This window comes from Castor canadensis, chromosome 10 (assembly GCF_047511655.1).
Source record: "Castor canadensis chromosome 10, mCasCan1.hap1v2, whole genome shotgun sequence".
NCBI lineage: Eukaryota > Metazoa > Chordata > Mammalia > Rodentia > Castoridae > Castor > Castor canadensis.
Window position 1 is genome coordinate 61,188,017 of NC_133395.1, and position 26,804 is coordinate 61,214,820.

Genomic DNA, 26,804 nt, shown 5'->3' on the forward strand with positions numbered 1-26,804 from the left:
AGATTACTACATTCACTCCTCTACAGTGAGCACATCAACCACAATCAAGTTTAGGTTTCCTTCCCTTTCCCTATTACTCCCATGTGCATTCTCCCCTTAGGGTGTGACCCATGTTCAATAATATTACTGCATTTGTTTTAGGTCTATAATCTGCATATGAGAGAGAACATGCAATTTTTGGCCTTCTGAGCCTGACTAACTTCATTTAAGGTGATGTTCTCCAGTTCCATCCATGTACTTGTGATTGATAAAATTTCATTCTTCTTTGTGGCTGAGAAAAATTCCATTGTGTATAATAGAACCATTATACACAATCCATTCATTATAGTGGGGCATCATGGCTGTTTCCATAACTTAGCTATTGTGAATAGTGCTACAATAAACATGGGTGTACAGGTGACTTTGGAATAACCTGAGCCTCATACTTTCAGGTATGTACTTAGGAGTAGTATTGCTAGATCATATGGCAGATTTATGTTTAGTTTTTGAACAAGACTCCATATTTTTTCCAAAGTGGTTATACTAGCTTACATTCCCACCAGTAATGTTGATGCATGGATGACAGGCACAGGAATTTCAGGTGCTCAGGGTTCTTAAGCCTGCTCTGAGAATAAAAGCACAGACAGACTCTAACCGCAGAGCTCAGAAAGATTTTATTTGCAGAGAATTTAGTTGGACAAAAGAGAAGAGAAAAACTGCATATTGGAGAATGCAGGGGGACCCGGAAACCGGTAATCCCATGGGCCAGGGTGGGGAGTGGGGTTTTATAGCCTATTTTTGCATTGCCTGATGGCAGGAGGTGCCTTTCAGATGCAAACAGGTGTTTCCTAGGGAGGAGAAGTGTCTCCTTGACCTCCTGAGGTCTGTCCTTCAGTCCTTCAGTGTATGAGGGTTCCCTTTTCCCACATCCTCACCAACATTTGTAGTTGGTGGTGTTCTTGATGGTAGCTATTCTAACAGGAGTGAGGTAGAATCTTAGTGTGGTTTGGATTTGCATTTCCTTTATGGCCAGGGATGGTGAGCATTTTTTTACCATTGGCCATTTGGACTTCTTCCTTTGAAAAAATTTTGATTAGTTCAGTTGCCCATTTCTTTATTGGTTCATTGATTTGGGGGCAGTTTTTTTGTTGTTGTTGTTTTGTTTTTTTTGGGCTCCCTACATATTCTGGTTATCAGTCCCTTGTCCAATGTATAGCTAGCAAATATTTTCTCCCACTGTGTAGGTGGTCTCTTCAGTTTACAGACCATTTCTTTTGTTGTGCAGAAGCTTTTTAATTTCGTGTAGTCCCACTTACCCATCCTTTCTCTTAGTTGCTGGGCTGCTGGAGTTCTACTGAGGAAAGTCCTTACCTATACCTATTGCTTCCAGAGTATTCCCTGCTCTTTCCTGTACTAGCTGCTGCAAGGTTTTGGGTCTGATATTAAGGTCCTTAATCCACTTTTTGAATTGATATTAGTACAGGGTGATGGGCATGGATCCAGTTTCCATTTTCTGCAGGCAGATAACCACTTTTCCCAGAAACATTTGTTGAAGTGGCTGTCTTTTCTCCCTTGTATGTTTTTGGTGCTTTTGTCAAAAATAAGGTGGGCATAGCTGCGTGGATTCATAGCCAGGTCCTCTACTCTGTTCCACTGGTCTTTTATGCCAGAACCACACTGTTTTTATTGCTATGCTCTGTAGTATAGTTTGAAGTTGGGCATTGTGATACCTCCAGCATTGCTCTTTTCACAGTCTTTTGTGTTTCCAATTGAACTTTAGGGTATTTTTTTTAATCTCTGTGATGAATGTCATTGGGATTTTGATGGGAATTTCATTGAACATGTAGATTGCTTTTGGTAGTATAGCCATTTTTACTACGCTGATTCTGCCAATCCATGAGCATGAGAGATCTTTCCACCTTCTGTAGTCTTCTTCAATCTCTTTTTTCAGTGGTTTGTAGTTCTACCTGTAGAGGTCATTTACATCCTTTGTTAAGTTTATTCCTAGGTATTTTTTTTTTAGGCTATTGTAAATGGACTTGTTTTCCTGTATTCTTTTTCAATTTGTTCATTGTTGTTGTACAGAAAAGCTACTGCTTTTTGTAAGTTGATTTTGTATCCTGCTACTTTGCTGAAGCTGTTTATGATGTCTTGGAGTTTTTGGGTGGAGTTTTTTGGGTCTTTGAGGTATAGGATCATGCCGTCTGCAAATAGGGATACTTTGACTACTTCTTTTCTTATTTGTATTCCTTTTATTTCTTCTTCTTGCCTTATTGCTCTGGCTATGTTTCCAGTTTTTGATGGTTGTAAACAAAGCCACTATAATAGATCCATACAGATTTTTGTATGAGCAGAAGTTTTCATTTGTCTGAGGTAATTATCTGTGAATGTTGACTTATATATTAAGACTATACCTAGCTGAGCACCAGTGGTTCACTCCTGTAATCCTAGCTACTCCAGAGGCAGAGATCAGGAAGATCATAGTTCAAAGCCAGCCCTGGGCAAATAGTTCATAGGACCCTATTTTGAAAATATTCAACACAAAGCAGGGCTGGCAGAGTGGCTCAAGCAGCAGAATGCCTGCCTAGCAAGTAAGAGGCCCTGAGTTCAAACTTCAGTACCACCTCTAAAAAATAAAAATTTTTAAAAGATTACACTTAACATTTTATGAAATAGCAATTTGTTTTCCAGAGCAGTTGTGTCATTTTGCATTCCAACAAACAATGCATGAGAGTTCTATCTGCTCTGTGTCCTCAGCACTTGGTATTGCCAGGTTTTGAGTGTGTGTGGGGTGGGGGGTAATCTTACCCACTCTAATACATGTGTGTTAGGGTTCCATTGTGGTTTAAATTTCTATTTTCCTATCAACTCATGACGATGAACAACATTTCATGTAATTATTTGCCACCATAATTATTTGGGTGAACTCTTTTGCAGTTTACTTTTCAAGTTGTTTTATTTTTGAGTTTTGAGGATTCTTTATATATTCTTTATTTTAGATCCATTTCTTTGTGCTTTACAAATAGTTTCTCCCAGTCTGTAATTTGCCTTTTCGTTCTCTTAAATGGTGTCTCAGTCATCTTAGGCTGCTACAATGTACCATAGACTTTGTGGCTTAAACAACAGACATTTTTTTCTCATAGTTCTAAAGGCTGGGAAATGCAAGATCAAGGTGCAGGCAGATTCAGTTTTGAGTGAGTGCTTTCTTCCTGGCTTGCAGATGGCAACCTTCTCATTATGTCCTCACAGGGAGGGAAAGATGGAGGAATGGAAGAAGGACAGAAGGGAGAGGGGAGAAAAAGAGAGAGAGAGAGAGGAATTTTTAATAGGAATGATCATAAATACCACCTGCCACCAAATCTTGCAAGGCCCAGTGAGAGGAGTCTGCCTTCCTATAATGCAAGTCAAAAGGGGGGGGGGTTGGGGGGAGAGCCGAGCAGGTGAGGGGAAGGGGAGACACAAAGAGAGAGAGGGGGGGAGAGAGGAGAGTGTTTGACCTTTATGTGTTGTGGGGAGGGGATAGAGTTTGAACTCAGGGCTTCAAGCTTGCAAAGCAGGTGCTCTACTGCTTGAGCCATGCCTCTAGTCCTGATCTTTTCCTACATGTGTGCTAATCCATGAATAACTCAGCCTTGTGACTCATCTAAGCCTAATTATTTCCCAAAGACCCAATCTCTTAATGCTATTATTTGAAGGTTAGAGTTTCAACATGTGAATCTGGAAGAACCACAACTAAATCCATGGCAATTCCTCTCAAAGAAAATAAATTTTTTATTTTGATGAAGACCAAATTATCCATTTTTCTTTTATGCTTTTGGTATCATAGCTAAGAAATCTTTGCCTAACCCTAACTCAAGGCCACAAAGATTTTCTCTAGAAATTTTGTCCTTTTAGGTGGTTTTATTTAGGTCTATAATTCATTTTGAGTTAAATTTTCTTTTTTTTGTGTGATTGTACTAGGGTTTGAACTCAAGTCCTCACGCTTGCTAGGCAGGTGCTTTACCACTTGAACAACCTAGCTAGTCCTTTAAGTTAATTTTTAAAATGGTTGAGGCTCTGTTTTATAATGTGACTCCTTTAATTTTTTTTTTTTAATTAGCATTATTGGGTTAGGGGCATAGCTCAAGGAGTAGAGTGTCTGCCTAACAAGCACAAGGCCCTGAGTTCAACCCCAGTACTACCAAAATTATACATATACATATATATGTGTATATAAAATTTTATATATGTAGGCCCCAAAGTGACCACACGGAGAGGAGTGATCTGGCCAAGAGATTCTTTATTGCCAGCACAGCGAGGAGCGAGCTGCATGGGAGAGAGAGAGAGAGAGCCAAGAGGGAGAGAGAGAGAGAAGGGCAGGGGCTTAAATACCCCTCAGTAAGACTTGGCATGATCTGATTGGTTAAGGTCGTATGATTCATGCTGATTGGAGGAAGGGGCAGAAGGGAAATTTAAGCTAAACACAAGGCAGGACCGTGACCCTGGGAAACAGAAGCTTAAGGGTGCAGTAAGAACTGAAACCTGTCGGCGCCATTATTGCCAACATTCCTCCCTTTTTGTTTGTTTAAGGAAGGGGGGCCTTGTGTTCGCTCTGGCTTCTTCGAGCTGGCAAGGGGCAGTACAGGGGAAGGGAGGGTTAGTTGGCAAACAGCGTTGGGGTGGTGAGTCTCATGATGGCATACACCCAGGCTCTGAAAATGAAAATTTCCTCTTCCCTGAAGTTGATGAAAGTCCCTTGCAGCCACAGGTCATAAAGAGTCTCGAGCCAATCCTTTGGGCTCCATTTGGTGGGTGTTAGCCATCCATCTTCATATAGGGAATTGAGGAATTGTAGCAGGCATTCTGTGAGGGGTTCATGATGCTTATAACCCAGTGTCCTGGTAGGGTCCTTTATAGGTGTCCTCTGGTTGTGCTATCAGGGGTTGGTATCCTTTAAGGAGAAGTTGGTTAAAGGTTTGGTTAGAAATTTTGTTGACCTGGGTTTATAGAAACTTTAACAGACAAGGTAGGAGGGTGCAAAAGGCAATCAGCATGAATATAGGTCTGAGGAGGGGTAAGAGCCAAGCAAGGAGAGGAGAGTGTAGTAGGTCTGTCAAGCTATTTGTTGTGGGCTTTCTTAGGCGATCCTTGGCCAAGTCTGTTAATTTTCACATTTTGTTTCACCAGCCCCGACTCATTGATATAGTAGCAGCATTCCTCCCGGAGGAAGAAGCAGGTGCCCCCTTTCTCAGCCGTTAAGAGGTCTAGGACCCAGCAATTTTGTAGAACCACCTGGGCTAGGGAAGTGAGCTGACATTGAAGGGAGGCCAATGAGGCTGAGGTGGATTCAAGGGTGATCTGTAAGTGAACCTCAAATTCTTTTGCCGAAATGAAACTGTGGCCGAGGGCTCCCTCTGTGAAACCTGCCACAGCAACAGAGGTGGCCAGGCTGACACCAACCATGATCAGTAAGAAGGTGGCCCACCTCTGTCAGGGTGCGTACAACCATGAGAATTCTGCCTCTCCATATAGGGTTAGTTGAGGAACCATGGCCACCAGTATGCAGGGTCCGGGGGTAGTCTGATTTATGCAGGAGTATAAAGAATTATGACACCAGAAATGTAACCCTGGAGGGGAAGCCACGTGTCCTGTAATCATAACATTAGTATGACAGTAGAGGGAAAAGTTGGTCAGGGCTGTTGAGGAATGAACGTAGCAGGTGTGAGAGGGAGGAGGATTTTGTGTGGAGTCAGGAGGTTCCCATAAAGGTACAGAGGGTAAGGAAGGGGCACATATAGAGTGATTCATCTGTTGGACAAGGGAGGCATTAATAGGAACAGCGGCCAACAATGGACGTTGGAGGGAAGCACAGAGGAAGCATCCAGTGACATTTAGGCTGTTGGTAGCATTTAGGAGCCATATAGAAGCATGGATCAGTTTAATCCATTTAGGAAGATCTGTGGATGTTGGGAGTTGTTCCTGAAGTTTCTTTTCTGACTGGAGAATGTTAGAGGTTATTAGTTTCGGTGTCTTAGTGGGCATGGTTTATTCCCTAGATATCTCTATGGTGGTTGAGGGGCGTGAGGAGTCACCCTGGGCATATATTTTTGCCTGTTCCCCTTGTACCCATCTGATGTGCCAGGGGTCGGGGATATGAAGTATGGTAGTCCTATTTTCTCCTACATAAAGGTGAAACTGGTTGTGTGGCCCCCTTGGAGAGCCCAACCCAGCGGATCTTGCCAGACCAGTAGGGGCATCCCCCATAATCCTGGGTATATGGTGCTCCCCGTTTGCAGTAATCTTGGGTTTGGGTGAAGAAGGGACAAGCATAAACAAAGGAGCCACCCTTCAAGGAGGTAGTTGATCTCGGAGTCAGTATGTCAATGGAAGTCTGGCACCCCTTGGGGCTGCAGTCAGAGGTGCCAATGAGACTAGTAATCAAGGTCTGTCCAAGGACATAGGTTTCCCATACCTTAAATCTCCAAAAATATCCTCCGGTGTTGGCCAGTTTCCCAACATGTAAGAGATTGAGAAGGGAGAGCAGGGCAAGAAAGTTATGATGCATCTTCAGGGATAGGGGAGGGGATACGAAAACAAGAGATGCGAATTTTTAAGGGGTTTTCAGGGGACGGGGTGCAGATGAAACTAGGAGAGGAGGCAGGGAGTGGAGATGAGGGACAGGTAGGATCAGTCTGCTGTTCTTCCTGGGAGGGTCTGGCTGGCTTTAGCCTAGAAACTTGAATCCAAGATGTTAGTTTTCCTGGGGTTTCCTCTAACCAGGCTGTGGTAGGAGTACAGAGGATGATTTTTAGGGGCCCTTTCCATTTTGGGGTAAGGGGTTTCTTTTCAGGGAAAGGAGGAGAGAAGTAGACCCAGTCCTCTGGGTTTAGAGGGAAAGAGAGGTGGGAGTGTGAAGGGTCAGGAGACAAGGTGTCATAATGTCTCCATAGTTGGGTTCAAAGGAAAGAGAGAAGGGGGAAGGCGAGGTGTCCTGGGAGGGGGCCCGGGGAGGAGGTGATTCCCGGAGGCAGAGCTGGGCGACCGAACATCACCTCAAAAGGGGATATTTGTGTGGGTTTCTTTGGGAGTACCCATAGACGGAAGAGGGCTAGTGGAAGGAGTTGAACCCAATCCAGGTGTAGTTCAACTACACCAGGTGAGTTTAGTGAGAACCTCCTTTAAAGGAGGAATGTTGGCAATAATGGCGCTGATAGGTTTCGGTTCTTACTGCACCCTTAAGTTTTTTGAGAGGTGCTGCCATTGGGGGAACCCATTGAGCTTGACACCAGTGGGTGTCATGAGAATGACCAGATGAGGGCTGGTCCATCGAAGTCCCAATGGAGAGGGTAGAAGATCCTTTTAGGAGAACAAGATGCCCTGGTTTAACAGAAATTGTTGTAGGGTGGGCAGGATCTGGTCTGCATGCTCTCTGAGAAGTTCCCTGAGAAGGCAGGTAGTCAGCCAGAGGAACAGAGTCTGTTGGAGGCAAGTTTTCTAAGAGAAATGGGTGGCCATACATTAACTAAGACCCAAATAGGAATATTAGGAGGAGCATAAAAAGGTGTCTGCGCAGGGACTACATACCTAGGGTCTAAATTCTGCAAAATCCTATAACTGCCAGGAAAGCTGTAAGCTGTCTTATGGTATGGGGGTTGGGAAATGGAAGATTGGGTTGATACATTTATGACTCAGGGAGTGAATCTGTCCCTTTAAGGCCACACCTAGGTAGGTGACCTATGGGAGGCAGGGGCTGTCAGGATTTAAATGTAACACTCTTGGATAAAAGAGAGCTTTAGCTCATTATTTTATATAAATTGACGCTTTTAACTTTTTAAATAGTTGTACCATATTTAAAGTATAACATAACACTGTTACAAGGTGGTCATTTAAGACACATAAGCAATTATGTAAATGAACTCTGATTTAGTAGTACTTAAAGCTTGACAAGATCAGCAGAAAATACAAATAATTTCTTTGATAAAATCTTTCTCTGTGACAGTTTTTTGTAGATGTTACTCAGAGCAGAACAACAGCACCAAATGTAGGCCCCAAAGTGACCACGTGGAGAGGAGTGATCTGGCCAAGAGATTCATTATTGCCGACCTGGCAAGGAGCAAGCCACATGGGAGAGACAGAGAGCCAAGAGGGAGAGAGAGAGAGAAGGGCAGGGGCTTAAATACCCGAGTGAGACTTGGCACGATCTGATTGGTTAAGGTCGTATGATTCATGCTGATTGGAGGAAGGGGCAGAAGGGAAATTTAAGCTAAATATGAGGCAAGACCCATGACCAAGGGAAACACAAACTTAAGAGTGCAGTAAGAACTGAAAACTATCAGCACCATTATTGCCAACAATATACACGCATGATTATTCTAGTCCTTTGCATTTCCATGTAAATTTTAGAATCAGGCTATTAATTTCTACAGGGAATAAAGCCTTTGGTATTTTGATTGGGATTGCATTGAGTTTCTATAAATCGAGAAAGAATCGATTTCATTAGATGATCACACAGCTTTTGCTAAATTTATCCCTATTTTATATTTTATGTCATTATGAATGTTATTGCTTTTAAAAATTCAATTTCTGATTGCTCATTGCTAGTATATAGGAATATGATTGAGTTTGCATATTAACTTTGAAATCTAGAACCTTGCTAAACTTTCTTGTTCTGTAACTTTTTAATGGATTCCTTAGGATGCAGAATAAGCATATACCTAGAAACATGTACACAAACACCAAAAATAGTTGTTCAAGAGTTCAAACTATCTCTGGAAACAAGACTAGACAGTAGAGTTGTTCTTAGTTTTTATACCATTTGGCTTTTAAAAGTGTGCACATTATTTTAGTAGAAGTAAAAATCAATTCATTCATTCATGTTTACAAAAATAAATCCTCTCACCTAGAGATTAATCATTTATTTGTTTTAGTTACAGCTCTTTGATTCAGCTGGGAATTTTTTTCTTTTGTATTTCCTTTTTTGGTGCATGATGGGCAAACACCTGGAAGTGTCTGTTTTCCTCTCAAATAGGCAACTAACTCATCCTAGCACAATTTATTGATTAGTCCTTATTTACTCCCCAAAATCATTTGAGTACTCTTAAGTCACACTGGGATGTTTCCACACCACCTGCCCTCGCCTTGGGACCTCCCTGATTGGAGCTGCAGGGAGTTCACCTATGGTAAAGGTCATTCAAGTTCACCGTGGTGAGGGTCACTCAGGGAAAACACTGCAATGGGGCCGAGGTTTGTAAAAGCAGGTGGCTTGGCTTGTAAATGCGTGTTCTGGACGGCTCTGGGAGTGGGTAGATGGGTGCTGAAAACGCAACAGTGCCTTAGATAACTCTCGCTGTCCTTTGGGAGGATACGGGACGCTCTGCAAGCTGCCAGCTCACCTGAGACCAACGCCACTCGCGGAGACCAGTGGCAAAGACCGGGTGGCACTCGCTTTGATTTAAGGCCCCGGAGCCAGCACCGGCCGAGATTAGAGGCGGACGCGAGGCCGGGTGCACGTCACTTCCGGCGCCGACGGAGCCGGGCCTCGCCTGCTATGACGGCCAGCGCGGAGCTGCGGGGACGCAGGCCCGGAGTCGGGGTCGGAGTGGTGGTGACCAGCTGCAGGCACCCTCGGTGTGTCCTGCTAGGGAAGAGGAAAGGGTCGATTGGAGCAGGCAGTTTCCAGCTTCCTGGGGGCCATTTGGAGTTCGGGTAAGCAAGTCAACAGGGGCGAACGGCACGTGCACGGGAAACACGCGTCTGCGCCGTTGCGTGCTTGCGCGCGCCCGTGCGTCCTTGCCGACGCGCTTTGCGCGCGTGCTCTTGGTTCTCTGCGGCTGCAGCGGCCTTTCAGTCTCCCGCTCAAGAGGGTGTGCTGTGCTGCCCGGGAAGGATGCCCTCGCCTGGCGGAGCTGGGAGTTGTGAGCAGGAAAGTGGATGTTTCTGAACCTCCGCAGTCCATCTGGCCGCTTACGCCGCTTGCACGCTTCCCGTGCGGTGTAGACGCCCACTGGCCGGGTTGCACTGCCACCAGCAGATGCGCTGGTGAGCGTGCACCAGCTTCTTCCTCTGTAAAACAGGACCGTCAGTAGCACTGCTCTAAAGATTCCTTTCCACTTTTTTTTTTTTTTTTGCAGTACTGGGGCATGCACTCAGGGGCTATACCTTGAGCTATTCCACAGTCCATTTTTATGTTAGGTATTTTCGAGATAGGGTCTCGCGGAATTAATTGCCGGGGGCTGGCTTCCAACCGTGATCCTCCTGGATCTCTGTCTCCTGGGTAGCTAGGATTACAGGTGTGAGCCCCTGGCATCAGGCTCCTTTCCACCTTTTAAAGTGATAGGAATGTTGCAGGAATCTCAAGCTGAGATACAGGACACTGAACTGAGGCAGTTTAGCAAGAAGCATCGTTTTATTGTGCCGGCACAGAATCAGCGGACTCATGTCCAAAGGCTGAGCCTGGAGAACAAAGGGGTCTCACCTTATACACCATTGCAAGCAGGTTACAGAAGCAAAAAGCAAAGCTCAATCCACATATGGCTGCATGTGACTTCACTGGCTATTTCATTTCCCCAGGGCTATGTGACCTTCATGTTTCAGTTCTTTAAGTGTTATCTCTGCTTTGCCATCCTTTCCCCCTGCCTCATTATCAGAACACAACCTGTTTCTCTTTTGGTCTTCCTCCCTGCTACATCATTCCCCCCCCCACCCCCCTTGATGCTTGACCTAGGGTCAAAGAGCATCATCTTGATCTAGGGGTTTGTATTTCCATAGCATCATTGCACATGTGGCCGTTTTCCATAATATAGTGGCCTCCATAATGGTACTGATAGACCACAGTACTAGGAGGACCAGGGAGGTCAATATTAAACATGCTCCCAGGACAAGACCTGTTGCCCCTATCAGGGTTACAGATACGAGAAGTACAGTCAGGGATAGCTGTCCCGTTTTGAAGGAGGGCTGTACGTTTTGACCTTTACCATGTAGCCCATGAAACAAGATCCCAGTAAGGGCAATAAGAACCTACATCATTGCATGGCCATGAGCTGTCTTCCCAGCACATATACTTATTATTGGATGTATAGGCTCTCTCCCAAGCTAGCTCCCCACAACCACAGCTGATGTATGGCTGCACATGCATCAAAGAGCATTGACACTGGTTTATCAGGACTAAACATCTGGGTGCAGCTGACGAGGTTCCCAGTGTGGCGGATGCTCCTGATCTCCAACCATTGCTCCAAGGGCAGTAAGTGGGGTTGAAGCAGATATGCTGGTTACCATGGGAGCACACTAGATAGGTGGTGTGGTTGTGAGTGTATGTCCCGATGACAAAGGCCTGTACAGGAATAGTAAGTATGGAAAAGCAAAGTCCTAGTGACAACATTTCCTGCCTGAGTAGTGTGCATACATAGGTCACAGGAGGGCTCTGGAGCCACAAAAGGAAACAGATCAGTAACAGTAAACAGTAATTATGCATCCTGCCCAAAAGAGGTAAAAAAGAGCAAATAAAAACCTTTCACCATGAGCCCAGTTGGCAGGGGCACTTTCTGCCAAACCTATGAAGAAGACTAGGGTGAGAACTACAGCAACAGATACAGACAAGGGGTGAAAATGCATTACAGTGAAATAACTGGTGTGGAAAACAGTCCATTTGTCCTGTTGGAGAGTTGAGTCCTTAAGCTTCTGCCGTGTCAAGTAGACTAGTCAGCTTCCGAGGGTGACTAGCACAGGGCAGTTGTCCAGCTGTCCTTGGTCCCCTGTTGTTTCCTGGGAAGCAGAGTCCTGCAAAGGGAGGGTGTTCAGGTTCCGGAAGGTGATCTTCTATGGTGATGCCAGATCAAGGATGCACTCCCATTAGAGAGAAGCTGGCTTGACTCAACTGTGGTGGATCCAAGGAACAATTTTTGCTACTTTAACTGCGGTGGAAGTAGACAAAATAACAACAAAAGATCCCCTTCAATGAGGCTTTAACCTTTGGAAATTCCATTCCTTTACCCAGACAGCACCCCCTGGCCTGTAAGGGTGTGTGGGAGTTGTCAGGCTAACAGGAAATCTCTCCTGTACCCAGTCATTAATCTTTGAGAGAGTTCACCGGAGAGCCTGCATCTGTTGCCTCAAGGTGAGGTTATCTATTTCCTTAAGTTCCCCTGTATGCCCTTGATTAAGGGGGGTGGGCATCCACAAAGGACTTTAAAGGGTCAGAGCCCTGTCCATTTTGTGGGGCTAGACCTAATCCTCAGTAATGCTATGGGCAGTAGTTGATCTCACTGTAGATGGGTCTCCTGACACAGGTTTTGCTGTGATTTTAGGGTTCTATTCATATGCTCCACTTTTCCTGAACTCTGAGGGCAGTAGGCCATGTGCAACTTCTAGGTGATTTTTAAGCCTATAGCCATTAGCTGTACTGCCTCTGCCACAAATGCTGGCCCAGTTATCTGACCCAGTAGACACAGGTATTCCAAACCGAGGGATGATTTCCTTTAGTAGATATCTGGTCACTTCCTGGCCTTTTCAGTTTGTGTAGGGAAGACCTCCACCTATCCTGAGAAGGTACAAATAATCACCAACAGATACTTGTATCCTTGAATTCGTGGCATTTCACTGAAGTCCATGATCAAGTTTTTAAGAGGAGCTCCACCAACACTCTGAGCATGAGGGGCGCTCTTGTCTGGGATTATTTTTGGCACATAAACCACATCTTTTACATAGTGTCTTACTTATGCTGGAGAGCCTGGGGGCATAAAAATGTTGGGCCAGGGTGGTCTCAAGGGCTGAATGAGTTCCTTCATGGAACTGCTTGACAAATGTAGGGACCAGCAATTCAGGTATGGCAATGTGCCATCAGCAAATTTCTACCATCTGTTTGGCAGAAAATTACCCTCCTCAGTCTTAAACCAAGCCTGTTTTTGTGGTATGTACCTCAGGTCCCATTTAGCTAAGGGGCATGGGAACAAGGCAGCTGTCAGATCAGTTGAGGTTGGTCCCCTTGTGAGGGCCACTTGTTTGGCCTCCTTATCTGCTTTCCAGTTTCCCTGAGCAATTGTTGTATATCCCTTCTGGTGCCCTCAGCAGTGTATAACTGCCACCTGTTTAGGGGCCCACAGAGCATCTAGCAGTTCGAGGATTTCCTGCCCATACTTGATACTTTTTCCTCTCAAGTTAATGAGCCCCCTCTCTCTCTCTGTAAGGCCTGGTGGACATGAATGTTGTGAAGGCATATTTGAAGTCAGTGTAAATATTTACTTGTATTCCTGCAGTGAGCTGGAGTGCCACATGAGGGCGATAAGCTCAGCCTTTTGTGCAGAAGTCCCTTACCGATAGCAAATGAGCCTCAGTTACTGAGTCCAAAGTAACCACTGCATAACCAGCGAAGTGTGTGCCATCCCAGACAAAGCTGGTGCCATCTGCGAAACATTCAACATCCGGATTGTTGGTTGATCGGTTAAAGCTGGCCAGCTTGAGAAAACCTCAACCATAACTTCTAAGCAGTCATGCTCCAGGGGGCCAGAGAAAATAGGCAATAGAGTGGCCGGGTTGAGAGTCTCAACAACCTCCAGCCGGATGTGCAGATTTTCATATAGCATACTCTGGTATTTGACCATCTGAGAATTAGCCAATAATTTCCCTTATATTCCATGAGTGTCAGGACAGAGTGGGGAACCCGGACAGTGAGTTCTTGCCCTAGGGTGAATTTATCTGTTTCTGTTACCAGGGCAGTGGTAGATGCCAAAGCACGCAGGCACAGCAGCCAGCCTTGGGAAACAGCAACAAGTTGCTTTGATAAATAGGCCACTGAGTAGTGCCAGAAACCTAGCTCACATGCCTACAGCTGTCCCCAGTCTCATGTACATATAGGAAGAAGGGCTTCATCACATCTGGCTGGCCTAGAGCAGGGGCATTCATGAGTGCCTTCTTGATTTTTTTAAAGGCTTCCTCTTGTTCTCTTCCTCATACCAAAAGCTCCCATTCTCCCCACTTTGTGGCTTCATATAGGGATTTGGCCAAGAGCAAGTAGTTAGGTATTCAGATTTGACAGAAACCTGCAGCTCCCAAAAATTCTGTGATTTGCCTGTGGGTCTTAGAGGCTGGGTGGAATATACAGCCTGTTTCCTTTCAGAGCCAAGCCTGCACTGTCCCTGGGACAGGTGAAAGCCAACTTATTTGACAGTGTTTTGGCAAATATGGGCCTTTTTCCTAGAGACTTTGTATCCTGCCTCCGATAAAAGAGAAAGGAGAAGGTGTGTCCCTTCTGTACAGTCCTCCCTAGTTGGTCCAGCCAGCAGGAGGTCATCCACATACTGGAGAAGTGTGCAGCTATGCTGGTCAGCTGAGAATCCTTTTAGGTCAGATGCCAGGGCAGTTCCAGAAATAGTGGGTGAATTTTTGAAACCTTGTGGCAGTTGAGTGCACGTTAGTTGCCCCCTTTCCCCAGTGTTAGGATTTTTCCCATTGGAAGGCAAAAATGGGCTGGCTCGATGGGGCCAGGCAGATGCAGAAGAATGCATCTTTTAGATCTAGGCAAGTAAAAAACTTTGCCTCAGCTGGGACAAGACCAAAAAGCATGTATGGATTTGGGACTATGGGGTGCAAAGTGACAGTTACTGAATTTACTGCCTGGAAGTCCTGAAATCCTCAGTCCCTGGTTTCTGGACTGGTAATAAGGGTGTGTTCCAGGGTGACTGACAAGGTCAGAGGATCCCATATTTTAAGAGTCTGTCAGAGTGCTTTTGAATTCCGACCTGGGCCTTGTGAGGAATGAAGTACTGTTTCGGGCTGATGGGGGTGACTCCCAGCTTTAATTCTACCACTATTGGGGGCACATTTTGGGCCAGATCTAGGGGGTTATCTTCAGCTCATATACCTGGAATCTTGAAGGGAAGTTCTGGAATTTCAGTAGGCCTCCCCTCAGGGGCACAGAGCTACCATTCCTCTTCTTGTGTAACTGTGAGGATTAGAGTCTTTTCTTTAGGTCCTCTCAACTTTAAGGCTGTTGTGTCATCTGAATCAAAAGCTATCTGTGCCCTCAGTTTGCACAACAAGTCCCTGCCTATCAGGCCCACAGGGCAGTCAGGGAGATAGAGGAATTCATGCCTTACTTCATGATTTCCAAGATTACATTGTCTAGCCATTAGGAAGGGGCTGTGGACCCGATCCCTTGTAGCCCCAATAATAGTTGTATGCTTGTTGGAAAGAGTACCCACTGGCTGTGTCACAGCTGAATGTTCAGCACCTGTGTCCACCATGCGGTTGGACATGTTCAGAACTGAGTCTGAACATATGCATGGGCGTTTAGAGTGTTCTCAGGGCCATGATCTTCTAAACACTTTAGAACTGCCAATTATAAGGCGTCACTCTTCAGTATTAAATAGAGTCAGAGGAAGCTGTTCATGTGGGTTTGTAAGTCTGGATGATAGACTGCATCAAGTCAATCAGAGCCTGAGGTTTTCCGTGAAGGAGGGAGTATGGTGTTTTCAGTTGGGGAGGTCTGTGGTGGTAGAGGGCTGATAGACAAATACCTGTCCTCCTTGTATTTGGCTTTCCTGGTCATAATACATAGGGCTCTGAACTTCTCTCAGGGGCATCTGCAGGGCATCTGGAGTCTGAGGAGAGGAGGAGTCCTCACGGAGACTGGTCAGAAGCTCTCAATGGAGTGGGGAATGTGGTTGAGCACTGGTGGACTCAGAGTGGGTATAGAGTCCTTAGGACTCAGGGAGGTCAGGGGAGTTGAGGCCTCAGAAGCATCCAAACCAGATTTTACAGATGTGACTGTCCCTTTAGTTTCCCCATCCAGTGTCAGAGGCAGGGGTGCAGAACTGGGTGCTGGTGGCAGAGGTGGATAAAGTGGCACATAGGGTGGTGGTGTTTCCCCAGGTTCCTCAGCCAGTACAGGAAGTTTTCTCTACACTTGGAAGCTGTGGCCACCCTAGCTACCATAATTCTTCAGGCCTCTTCCAGGTAAGGCCTTAGCCATGTGGGCTGCAGAGGACAGCATCCTGCCAGCAGCTGATACAGGGAAATTGTTCTGAGTATCAAGGCTTCCCTACTATTATTCTATAAACTTCATTAACCACCATTTTATCCAGTGACCCTTCTGGGGGCATCCTACACCAAAAGCAGGCCAGTCTACCTCACAAAGGGCCTTGAGTTTGTTAGGCATTAACTCCATAGTCTCCATTAAGTCCCCTTTAAAAGTTTTTAACCATATACTCCAAGGGAGTGTTTTTAATTCTGATTTCCACCCATCTCTTGCCATTACCAGACAGCAAGACAGACACAGGGGAGGTGGGGATCGAAAGAACACTCACTTTGTCCATCTCCGGCTGCTCCTCTAGCAGGGATTTAGGTGTGTCTCTGGCCCTAGTGAGTTCGTATAAACCCTGGACTGGAGGCCCTGTTGGGGCCCACCCTTCATCTTATTAATCCGCCGTGGACCTGCACATTGGGACTCCTCACTCGCTTTGCAGCTGGGCTGTGTCTCAGGCTCGCACTTTCACACACTTTCACACAGCACAGAACTTCCACCCCACTCCCTGAACCTAAGAGACATGGTTTCACCCCAAAAGGTGGTTACTAGCAGTCTCTGGGAGGTGATCAGTCTCCCCTCCTGACTCCTGAAGCAGGCCTGAATTCGAACCCAGGCTCTTACCAGTTCGATGAGCAGTGCTTCCCTCCCCTCATTGGTCTCTGTGCCTCACTGGGCTCCGTTGTGCATCCAAGGCCTTCACCCTGACTCACTGGGAGGACAGATCCCTCCTCCAGATCAAGCTGTCCATTGGCGCCTGGTGGGATCTTCTCCTGGCGGTCTGGGGGATGCACCCCAGTGACAAGGGAGGTGACAGATCACTGTCTTCACAATCCTGGGTGAGCCCCCAAGAAATGCCGTGGGAGTCTCAAGCTGAGATAGGGGACACTGAGGCCGATTAGCAGGAAGCAACGTTTATTGTGCTGGCACGGACCCAGTGGACTCGTGTCCAAATGTTGAGCCCCAAGAACAAAGGGGTCTCACCTTATATACCCTTGCAAGCAGGTTACAGAAGCAAACGCAAAGCGCAACCCTCCTGTGGCTGCATGTGACTTCATTTCCCCAGTGCTATGTGACCTTCTTCATGTTTTAATTCTGTAAGTTTTATCTCTCTATTATGCCATCCCTGCCTCACTATCAGAACACAGCCTGTCTGTTTCTCTTTTGGTCCTCCTCCCTGCTACAAGAAAAACTTGATTCTATGTGGTATCTATACACAATGGAATTTTATGCAGCCATGAAGAAAAACGAAATGTTATCATTCGCTGGTAAATGGATGGAATTGGAGAACATCATTCTGAGTGAGGTTAGCCTGGCCCAAAAGACCAAAAATCGTATGTTCTCCCTCATATGTGGACATTAGATCAAGGGCAAACACAACAAGGGGATTGGACTTTGAGCACATGATAAAAGCGAGAGCACACAAGGGAGGGGTGAGGATAGGTAAGACACCTAAAAAACTAGCTAGCATTTGTTGCCCTCAACGCAGAGAAACTAAAGCAGATACCTTAAAAGCAACTGAGGCCGATAGGAAAAGGGGAACAGGTACTAGAGAAAAGGTTAGATCAAAAAGAATTAACCTAGAAGGTAACACCCACGCACAGGAAATCAATGTGAGTCAACTCCCTGTATAGCTATCCTTATCTCAACCAGCAAAAACCCTTGTCCCTTCCTGTTATTGCTTATACTCTCTCTACAACAAAATTAGAAATAAGGGCAAAATAGTTTCTGCTGGGTATTGAGGGGAGGGGAGAGGGAAGGGGGGGTGGGTGGTAAGGGAGGGGGTGGGGGCAGGGGGGAGAAATGAACCAAGCCTTGTATGCATATATGAATAATAAAAGAAAAATGAAAAAAAATAAAAATAAAAATAAAATTCAAAAAAAAAAAACTTGATTCTAGTGCCTTTTAATCAGGCTTTTAAAAAAAATTGAGATATGAAATCCATATAATCTTCAGCACATGAAATTTTTTAAATTGTCTTCAGAACTTTAAAAAACATTAGTAAGTTTATCACCTTCAGATTATTAAGATAAGCCATCAGTTAATAAATTTTAAGTTTTTTTGATTAAGAACCAAATTGCCAGTTGGCTGTGGTGGTGCATGCCTGTAATCCCAGCACTCAGGAAGCTGAGTCAGGAGAATCATGAATTCCAGGCCAGCCTGGGCTACACAGTGAGACCCTATCTCAACAAAACAAAACAACAACAAAAAGAATCAAGTTGTCCACACAACGATACATGTACTTTATTGATTATTGTTAGCATTAGCCAACTTAGATCATGAACTAAGCACTAGTTGGAATATATAATTATAGGACAATGGTTAGAGATAGCTATCTAGTTTTTAAAAAATCTTTATTAGTGGTACCGGGGTTTAAACTCAGGGCCTTTCACTTGGTAGGCAGGTGCTCAACCACTTGAGCCCTAGAGATAGCTGTCTTAAGACAGTGTTGGGATCTTGACTTATTGATCGTAGTTAATGTTGAACTTTAACAAGGTTTTTACTAAGTGCTGGATACACACTAACCTGCTCACAGGTTCCTGGTCAATTGGTCTTTCCATAACTGTATAATTAAGCAGGCTAAATTTGATGGGGGAAAACAAGAAATTTTTTTTTGTCCTTTCATTGTCTTCAAACATGTGTGTTTTTCCTTTCTCTGTTCCTCAATGAGATTTCCTATAAATTTTATTGCTGTGTTTATTTTGTAAAAGTAAATGACATTTTGGTCATTGTGATTCACTTCCAAGCGTTTAAAAGTCCAATCCAGTTTAAACCTTCAGTCTCACTTCCTGTTTCTAATCTGGCAAGGAGGTAGGAGCTTTGCTCCTCTCCTCACTCTGCTGTCTGTCCTGCCTTCTGTAGTGAGTAGGGGAAGAAGAACAGGGCAAGTTGTTCATGTGAGTAGCTGCTATAATCCACCAATTGCTGCCCTCTGTGTACATGTGGTACCCACCATCTGGGCATGTGCATTCTAGGGTGTGTTTACTAGTTGTTTGGAAGTCCCATGAGGATTTCTGTATTGCACAGTGCCTGGTCTGTGTATCCCTGACTTTGTGATACTACTTCCCTTCTCCTAGCCCATGCTTCTAACATCCCACCCTGCATTTACTTCCTATTGGGTACCCTATTGGAGTATCTGGTGGTATCTGATTAGCCCACAGGGAATACACAATAGAAATTACGCATCTTCACTGCTGCCCCTTTTCCTTGCACAGCCCTCCAAATTCCCAAGGTGGAAATAAGCATCCATCTCTGTATTCATGTACATCCTGAAACTCCAAGGGACTCATTTCAAATTTATCCAAGAGTTCTTCCTCTTCTCCCATCCCTGCTCTGAGGCACTGAGGTGGGCCTTTGGGTTTCAGCAGCTCAGTATGTCTTTGGCAGGGGAGTCACTCACTTGTGTTTCCTAGCTTCCAAGACTCATTCTCTTAGAGTGCCTCTCACTTGACTTGGCGGGGGGAAAGAGTGGGCCACCCATTGGGAGGAAGAGAAATATTTCTTTGGGTAACTTCTGTCTTTCTTATGTATCCTGGGCAGGCTGAGGGTCAAAGACTAGTCTGGCCTTCTTTAGCAAACCCTGAGGTTCAGATGACATCTGTTTGCTCTTCTATTCTCTTGAGAACTTAGAGGTGCTTATTACCTGTTGTCCTCAATTTTGAGTCTTAAGCTGAAATTCTGAGACTAGAAAAGACATCAGTAGTACACTTCAGTACACTTACAACAACCCCATGAGGAAGTTAATATTTCTTTTTCTACTTGAGGTAGAAAGTAAAGGACTTCAAGCTCCAACCTAGATCTAGTTGACCCCAAAGCCTGTGCTCTTAAACTGACACACTAAACAGCCTTCTAGTTGCATGGCCATAAGGAATGGGTTGGATGGTAATTTTTATTGTTCAATATAAAGTCCTTTTTGGTCTTCAGCTAGATATAAGACATGCAGAATGTCAAGGCAGTTTTTTTTTTTAAATCATTTTAAAGTATAAACTACTGCCCTTTTTTTGCTTTACACTAGAAATTTCTAGACAAGACATGCATATATATATATGTATATATATATATATATATATACATATATATATATATACACACACACAGTCACATATATAACAATAACTGAATAATAATATACAAAATATAGAGGATTGAATAATATATAGAATTGAATACAATCGAATGTTTGTGTTTTCTAGTGAGACCTGGGAAGAATGTGCTCAGAGGGAGACCTGGGAAGAAGCAGCTCTTCGCCTGAAAAACATCCGCTTTGCCTCAGTGGTGAATTCATTTGTTGAGAAAGAGAATTACCATTATGTCACTATATTAATGAAAGGAGAAGTAGATGTGACTCATGACCCAGAACCAAAGAATGTAGAACCTGAAAAAAATGAAAGTAAGAGAATTGTATATAATAACCCATTTTTCTCTTCTTTTTCTTCTTCCTGTGATGCATTTTTCTGCAAAGAGAGCCTGTCATCACTAGGCATATTACATTCTGTTGCCATTTGAAAAGGATCTATCATCATATTTGTGTCCCTCCAAAGTTCATATTTTGAAATCCTAACCCCCCCCAAAGTGATGGTAATAGTAGTGAGAGCTTTAGGGTATGATGAGGTTATAAGGGCATAAGCCCTCATGAATGGGATTAATTCCCCCATGAATGACACCCCAGAGAGACCCCTCACCCTGTGCTCCATATCTGGATTCAGAGAGAAGATGATTGTCTGTGAACGAGGAGATGAGCTGTCACCAGACACCAAATCTGCCAGTGTCTTAAGCCCAAACTCCCAGCGTCCAGAACTGTGAGAAAATAAATACTTGAAATCTATAAGCCACCTTATTTAGGGTATTCTGTTACAGCAGCCCAAACCGACCAAGACAGTGGAGATCAGTAAGTAGACTTAAATCCTGAAGGACAGAAGGAAGCACACTGGTTGGGTTTGTGTCCTAGTTTTTTCACTTTGTGCTCTGGGACCTTGGGCAAGTTATTTTATGCCTGAGCCTCTTTTCTCACTTGTGATAATAGAAACCACCTCAGGGGCTGGAACGTGGCTCAAGGGCCTGAGTTCAAACCCCAGTACCACCAAAACAAAAAAAAAAATACTAACTACCTTGAAAGGATTAAACGAGCTAATACACATAGTGAACATAGAAAGATAGAAAGTATTCTGTCAATGCTCATTCTTTGGGTTAATGTTTAATTTTTTCAGGTTGTGATTTTAAGGAGACTATTTCATGAGCTTTCTTCAGTTTTCTCAACAAGTTGGGAGAGGTAACACCTTCCTTTTACAGAAAACTATTTTGTTGACAGAATGTTGTCTGTCACCCTGTGTTGTACTAAGTGCTCTAAAAGCTTTAAGGACAAAAGCATTGTTCTAAGGGCTTTCCATGTGTCATCTCTCCTCACAACTTCATGAAACTGTGAGAAAAGGAGCTAAAGAAAAAAAAATACCAAAAATTTGAATATTCTTTGCCATCTGAAACTTTATCCAAGTGGTCTAGTAATGTACTGGATTCTACTCCAAACATTTAATTTCTTCTCCAATATGGAAGAATATTTTCAGACAACAGACACTTATTGAGTATTATATGCAAGACTGTTCTAGATAGTAAAGAAATGGTGGTGTGCAGAATAAAGTCCCTGCCTCGGTAAAATGGCCTGGTGTGTATATTTGGTCCATTTTGTGTTTCTACAACAAAATACCCAAGGCTAGCTAATTTATAAAGAAAACAGGTTTATTTGACTCAAGATGCTGGTGGCTGACTGAAGGGCCCACGTAACATGGTGCCAGCATCCTAGCTTGGGTTTTAGAAATTTCTTTTCTTTTTTTTGTTTTTTTGAAATTTCAACCCAAGGTCAGTTGGCTCCATGTTCTTGGCCTGTGGGGAGGCAGAACATCATGGTGGCAGAAGCATCTAGCAGAGACTTCTCACCTCATTGCCTACATGAAAGAGAGAGGACGGAACCAAGGACAGGTATAACCTTCAGAGGTCACCTACTTCCTCCTAAGGTTCCCACCACCTCCCAAAATAGTCCCACCAGCAAGGGACCAGGCAAGCATTCAACACATGAGCTTCTAGGAGAAACATTGCACATTCAGACTATAACATGTGCTTTTATATTATTTACATGTAAATCATCAAAGAAAACATCACTTCATAGAATCCTTTTCTAATATTTCATGCATTTTCCAACAGATAGTTACTGTTAAATCTTTCCTGTTTCAGTGGAATTTTTAAAAACCAGCTACTTCTGTATTTGTTTTCCTGTCTAAAATATACACTTTTTTTCTCTGTGCAGCTTCTATTTTTTTAAGAGATGGAAGACAACTTAGAAATTTTGTAAAACTTTATTTTATAGGTGAGGATACTGATTAAATATAGTGTAGCATATAATATAGAAGGTGCTTTGCATTTTTAAAACAAGTATTTAATAAACACTTAATATTAAATATTGAGACAAATATTTAAATAAACACTAATATTCAGGTTTTCTTGGTATGGCTTTGTAATCTTGGCCTTCTACTGAAGTAACACAATGTTTCAAATGACAGAGATTTTCTTCCTAAGATCTTCATTCTAAATGCAAATGATATTTGTACAGCAAACTAGCAAAAAATATCACTATTGGAATTAGTGGCAGATCATTCCTTTTTTTTTTTTTTTTTTTGCAGTATCGGGGCTTGAACTCAGGGCCTATCTTGAGCCACAACACCAGCCCTTTTTGTGTTACGTATTTTCAAGATAGGGTTTCAAGAACTATTTGCCTGGGCTGACTTCGAACCTCAATCCTTCTGATCTCCGCCTCCTGAGTAGCTAGGATTAGATGTGAACCACTGGTGACTGGCCAGATCACTCTTAAATCAGTTTTTGTTTTTTGTAAATATAGGTTAGCTTACCAAAGTAACTACTCCATGTTCTGACAGCTAAATACACTGACTCAGTCTCTTTCTTTTCCAGGTTGGGAGTGGGTTCTTTGGGAAGAATTTCCTCCTCTAGACCAGCTTTTCTGGGGACTCCGTTGTTTAAAGGAGCAAGGCTATGATCCATTTAAAGAGGAGCTGAACCATCTGGAAGGGTACAAAGGAAATCATCTCTAGGTGCCCAAGCAGATTCTTGCATTTAAAAAAAAAAAAAAAAAAAGAAAGACCAAAATAAGTTCTAGTTAGGGAATGAAAAGTATCTACATTTCAAAACAACTCTGTTTTATCTAAAAAGTTCCATAAGATTGCCAGTTCATTTGTAGTCTCAATAATATAACCAGCACCCTGGAAAAAAATCTTTGTGGACTATGTCACGGAACTGTATTTCAGACACAGAATGTGATGAATAAGGACATTGTGCTTAATCTGCTTGATGTTTTCATCTATGACATTTACTGTGTGACTTACCATTATCTGCTTGCATGGAGTAGGGTGCAGTAGAATTTGACTTGGTATTATAGCTCAAATAGAGACCATAATTCAAATTAAACAGTATGCCCATTGTAGAACTTACCATGTTTGTTGATTTTCCTTTGCACTTTTACTTAAAAAGAATTTTTTTTTGGGGGGGGGGTCACAATTTGTGTAACTAGAGAGAACAGGACAGGCTAGTAGGTCTATTTCCAGATTTCTGACTGAGAACCTAAATTAAAAGAAGTGAGACAAACCCTCTTAAGCTCTGCATACCACCATTAACAAGCCAGGCCATTTGAATTTCTCACTTTCTGTGCCTGAGGTACAGGGTCCTTCTACATTAATGAGATCACACTGTGTGGCACTAGTGCTCAGTGCTCTAGGAGATCCTCCAGAGAATTTCAGGTATTCAAGGCCAAAGCCATTTTGTAATACTAAGACATCATTGAACTTCTCCACTCTCATTCTTTCATGAGTATACAGAGGATTTTCCCAGAGGCTATCTGATGTGTGATATTGTAACAGACTGAGTACAAAAGTAGGTATGAGAAGCCAGCTTTCTTATGTTAAGTCAGACATTAAAGTTGCAAAAATGTAAAACATGACACCCTTCTCACCATTAATTTTTTTTGTTTTAGAAAAAGCCACTTTTCAAAAACATTATTTATGTTAATGTGTTAGATTTTTGTTACTTGGTTAATAAAAAATTAATTTTTCACTGAGATATCTCTTTTTTGTTGTTTGTTTTTCTTAGGGGTACTGAAGTTTGAACTTGGCCTCGTGTGGGATACCTCTTTATGTACTAGTACTTAGCTAAGCAAATGATTTGTTGCTTTGAAAATTTATTACAAATCTGGGGAGTCTCATGATAAAGTGGCTAGGATTACAGTTGTGAGCCACTGGCACCTGGCTCTGCCATTTAAAAATTTTGTAAAAAAAAAATCCATTGGGAGTTTGTGAGGTTTTCTGTTTACTTTTTTTTTCTTTTTTTAACTCACACAGGTTGACATTTCAATGCAAAGAAAATACTCTCCTGGGCTGTTATTTATGGAAAGAAGAAAAGATAAGGGTTTTATGTTAGAGGAGGATTGCATTTACCCTGGCACCCAGGGTGCTCAGATTCACTGAGTATTGCTCTAAAGGAGCAAATGGGGCTGCAGGTAGCTCAAGCAGTAGAGTGCCTGCCTCAAAAGCTCAAAGCTATGAGTTCAAACCCTAGCACCACAAAAAAAAAAAAAAAAGCCAATGGGCTGATGGAGTCACTCAAGCATACTTGCCTATCTAGCAAGCATGAAGCCCTGAGTTCAAACTCCATACCATCAAAATGAATGAATGAATGAATAAGCAAATGGATGAAGCAGGGTTTAGAATTTAGTAAGCAGTTCATTTTTAGTTTGACTTTAAAAGTATTAATGCTGACTAGCAACATTCTTATAAAACTGAAAGTCTGTTTGTCTAGTTGCTAAATCAAGCCCAGAGATGTCAAAAGTTAAAAAAAGAGAGAGAGAGAGATTAAAAAGCCCTGAGGTGTCATCTGCTCCAAGATAGGTAAGTTCTACACTGCTCTGGTAATGTCATAGCAAAAGTCATCCCAGTAGAACAGGATGTGAATTTGGCCACTCTTAGTTTCCCATTGGACAATCACTTGTATATTGTCATGACTGCCAGGTTTCCAAATAAGGCAAATAAATGCTTTTAAGTGAAATATTATTTTCCTTAAGACACCAAGGATCCTAACTAATTGAGATTGTGAAGAAAGAAAGTTCAAGGTGTTGTCCATATGGGAAAAGACATACAAAGTCTTCTACCAACATAACGTCACTTATTGAAGCTCTCTCTCTGTCTCTCTCTTCCCCTTCTTTCCTCCCTCCCTCCCTCCTTCTCTCCCATTAGATTGTTAGATACAGAAGTCAGTGCTGCATTTAAGTAGCTTTTATTTTTAAAATAAAAGTGTTGACTTAGAGGTGTGTATGTTGCTTTCCATTTTATGTACCTCCAGATATTGAAAAATGAAAACATGTACTTAAGGTTCTCCAGAACATTTAATTTTGCATCTACTGTGTGCCTGCTACTGTGGTAGGGACTTAATATTTATACTATAAATTAATTCAACCACACTTAACCCCAAATTCTGACTTCACATTTTTATGTTTAAATATTTGGCTTTTTTCATAACAATATTGCTTAATAGTTTTGTATGCCTCTTTATTAGAACAATTCATGAGCAAAAAGAACAAAGTAGAGTACGCCAGACTATTCATCAACTTCAGTTTCACCTGATATTTCTTTATGGGTTTATTTTATTTGGCTGCCCAAATAAAATTATCTATTACACTTGCTACATCCAACCACCTACTAGGCATCTAAGACTTAACACACCTTCTAGCTTAGCAGGTTCCAAATTGAATTTCTTCTTGTACTCCTCCCAGGGAATGGCTTCCTATATGCTGAAACCCTCAAATTTGATTCCCTTCCCTAGTGCAGCATGTACTCAGTCTTTCACATCCTGATTCTTTGATGTCACCTGAATCCATCACCATCCTGTTATTCCAGTTGCTGGCCCCCTGGTCCAGGTCTTCATCATCTTTTCCCCAGATTCTTTCTGCAGCTTTAACCCTCCAACTGATTATCTGCTTTTTGTTTTTACTCTTTATTGTGGTAAAGCACATATAAAATTTGTCATCTTAATCCTCCAATTTATTTTTGACATCACACCTAAAATGACTTCAAAAACATAAATTTGGCCATGTCTCTTGTCTTCCCAAAACTTTTCTACTTGGATTTGAACTCAGGTCCTCACACTTGCTAGGCAGGTATTCAACCACTTGAGCCACATGTCCAGCTCATCTTCCCAAAATTCTTTAGAAGAATTCTCCGTTGCCTGTAGGATAAAACTCCTAACCTGACATAGGTCTTTCATCATTTTCATACACTTTCTCATCACATCCCTCCTTTCTCACACCCTACACTTAGGCACATTTCTTTGTGCCTCCTTGATTGCACCATGTCATGTATCCCCCGGTCAGGATGCCGACAGCTCCTTCTGAACTGAATACTGCTTCCATATTTTTACCAGTAACTGTCATAACTATTCTAGAGCTCCTTCCTCTGGGAAATCTCTGAACTCAACCAAGTAGACTTTGACCTATCTCACTTTACACTATTTCTACTGTATTTCGGCTTTAGAGGCATGGTTTGATAATTCAAGTTAGTAAGGCTCTAGGCTTAAATAATGTGAAAGTCACTCACTTTCATCCTTTTGTATTACTTGATTTAAATCTCTTTTGGGTTGAATTCACGTATGCATTTATGAAGCAACAGATTCTGCAGATAAGATGCCCCCAGATCAGTCTCCATCTTTAAAATGGCTGCAAATAGGTGCTTATTTATTTATGCTAAGGACCAAACCCATAGCCTAGCATGTGCTAAGCACATGC

General features: G+C 43.0%; 1 protein-coding gene across 2 annotated transcripts; it reads left to right on the forward strand.

Moving 5' to 3' along the window:
* Positions 1-9,414: 9,414 nt before the first annotated feature.
* Nudt15 (nudix hydrolase 15) lies at positions 9,415-24,091 on the forward strand. 2 transcript variants are annotated; one of them, XM_074043388.1, is made up of 4 exons: positions 9,415-9,663; positions 20,167-20,363; positions 21,827-21,946; positions 22,931-24,091. In XM_074043388.1, the coding sequence occupies exons 1-4, from the start codon at positions 9,506-9,508 to the stop codon at positions 23,068-23,070; spliced, it is 615 nt and encodes a 204-aa protein (XP_073899489.1). In that variant the 5' UTR covers positions 9,415-9,505; the 3' UTR covers positions 23,071-24,091. The 2 variants fall into 2 exon arrangements, with proteins under 2 accessions (XP_073899489.1, XP_020026494.1); XM_020170905.2 differs by lacking the exon at positions 21,827-21,946 and having other exon boundaries at positions 9,449-9,663.
* The last annotated feature ends 2,713 nt before the right edge of the window (positions 24,092-26,804 follow it).

Bases quoted from the DNA above. Each gene is read 5' to 3' on its own strand.
- Nudt15 (XM_074043388.1), top strand. From the start codon at position 9,506: ATGACGGCCAGCGCGGAGCTGCGGGGACGCAGGCCCGGAGTCGGGGTC. The intron at 9,664-20,166 runs GTAAGCAAGTCA...TGTGTTTTCTAG, and splicing joins GGGGGCCATTTGGAGTTCGG to TGAGACCTGGGAAGAATGTG. The intron at 21,947-22,930 runs GTATAACCTTCA...TTTCTTTTCCAG, and splicing joins GAGGACGGAACCAAGGACAG to GTTGGGAGTGGGTTCTTTGG.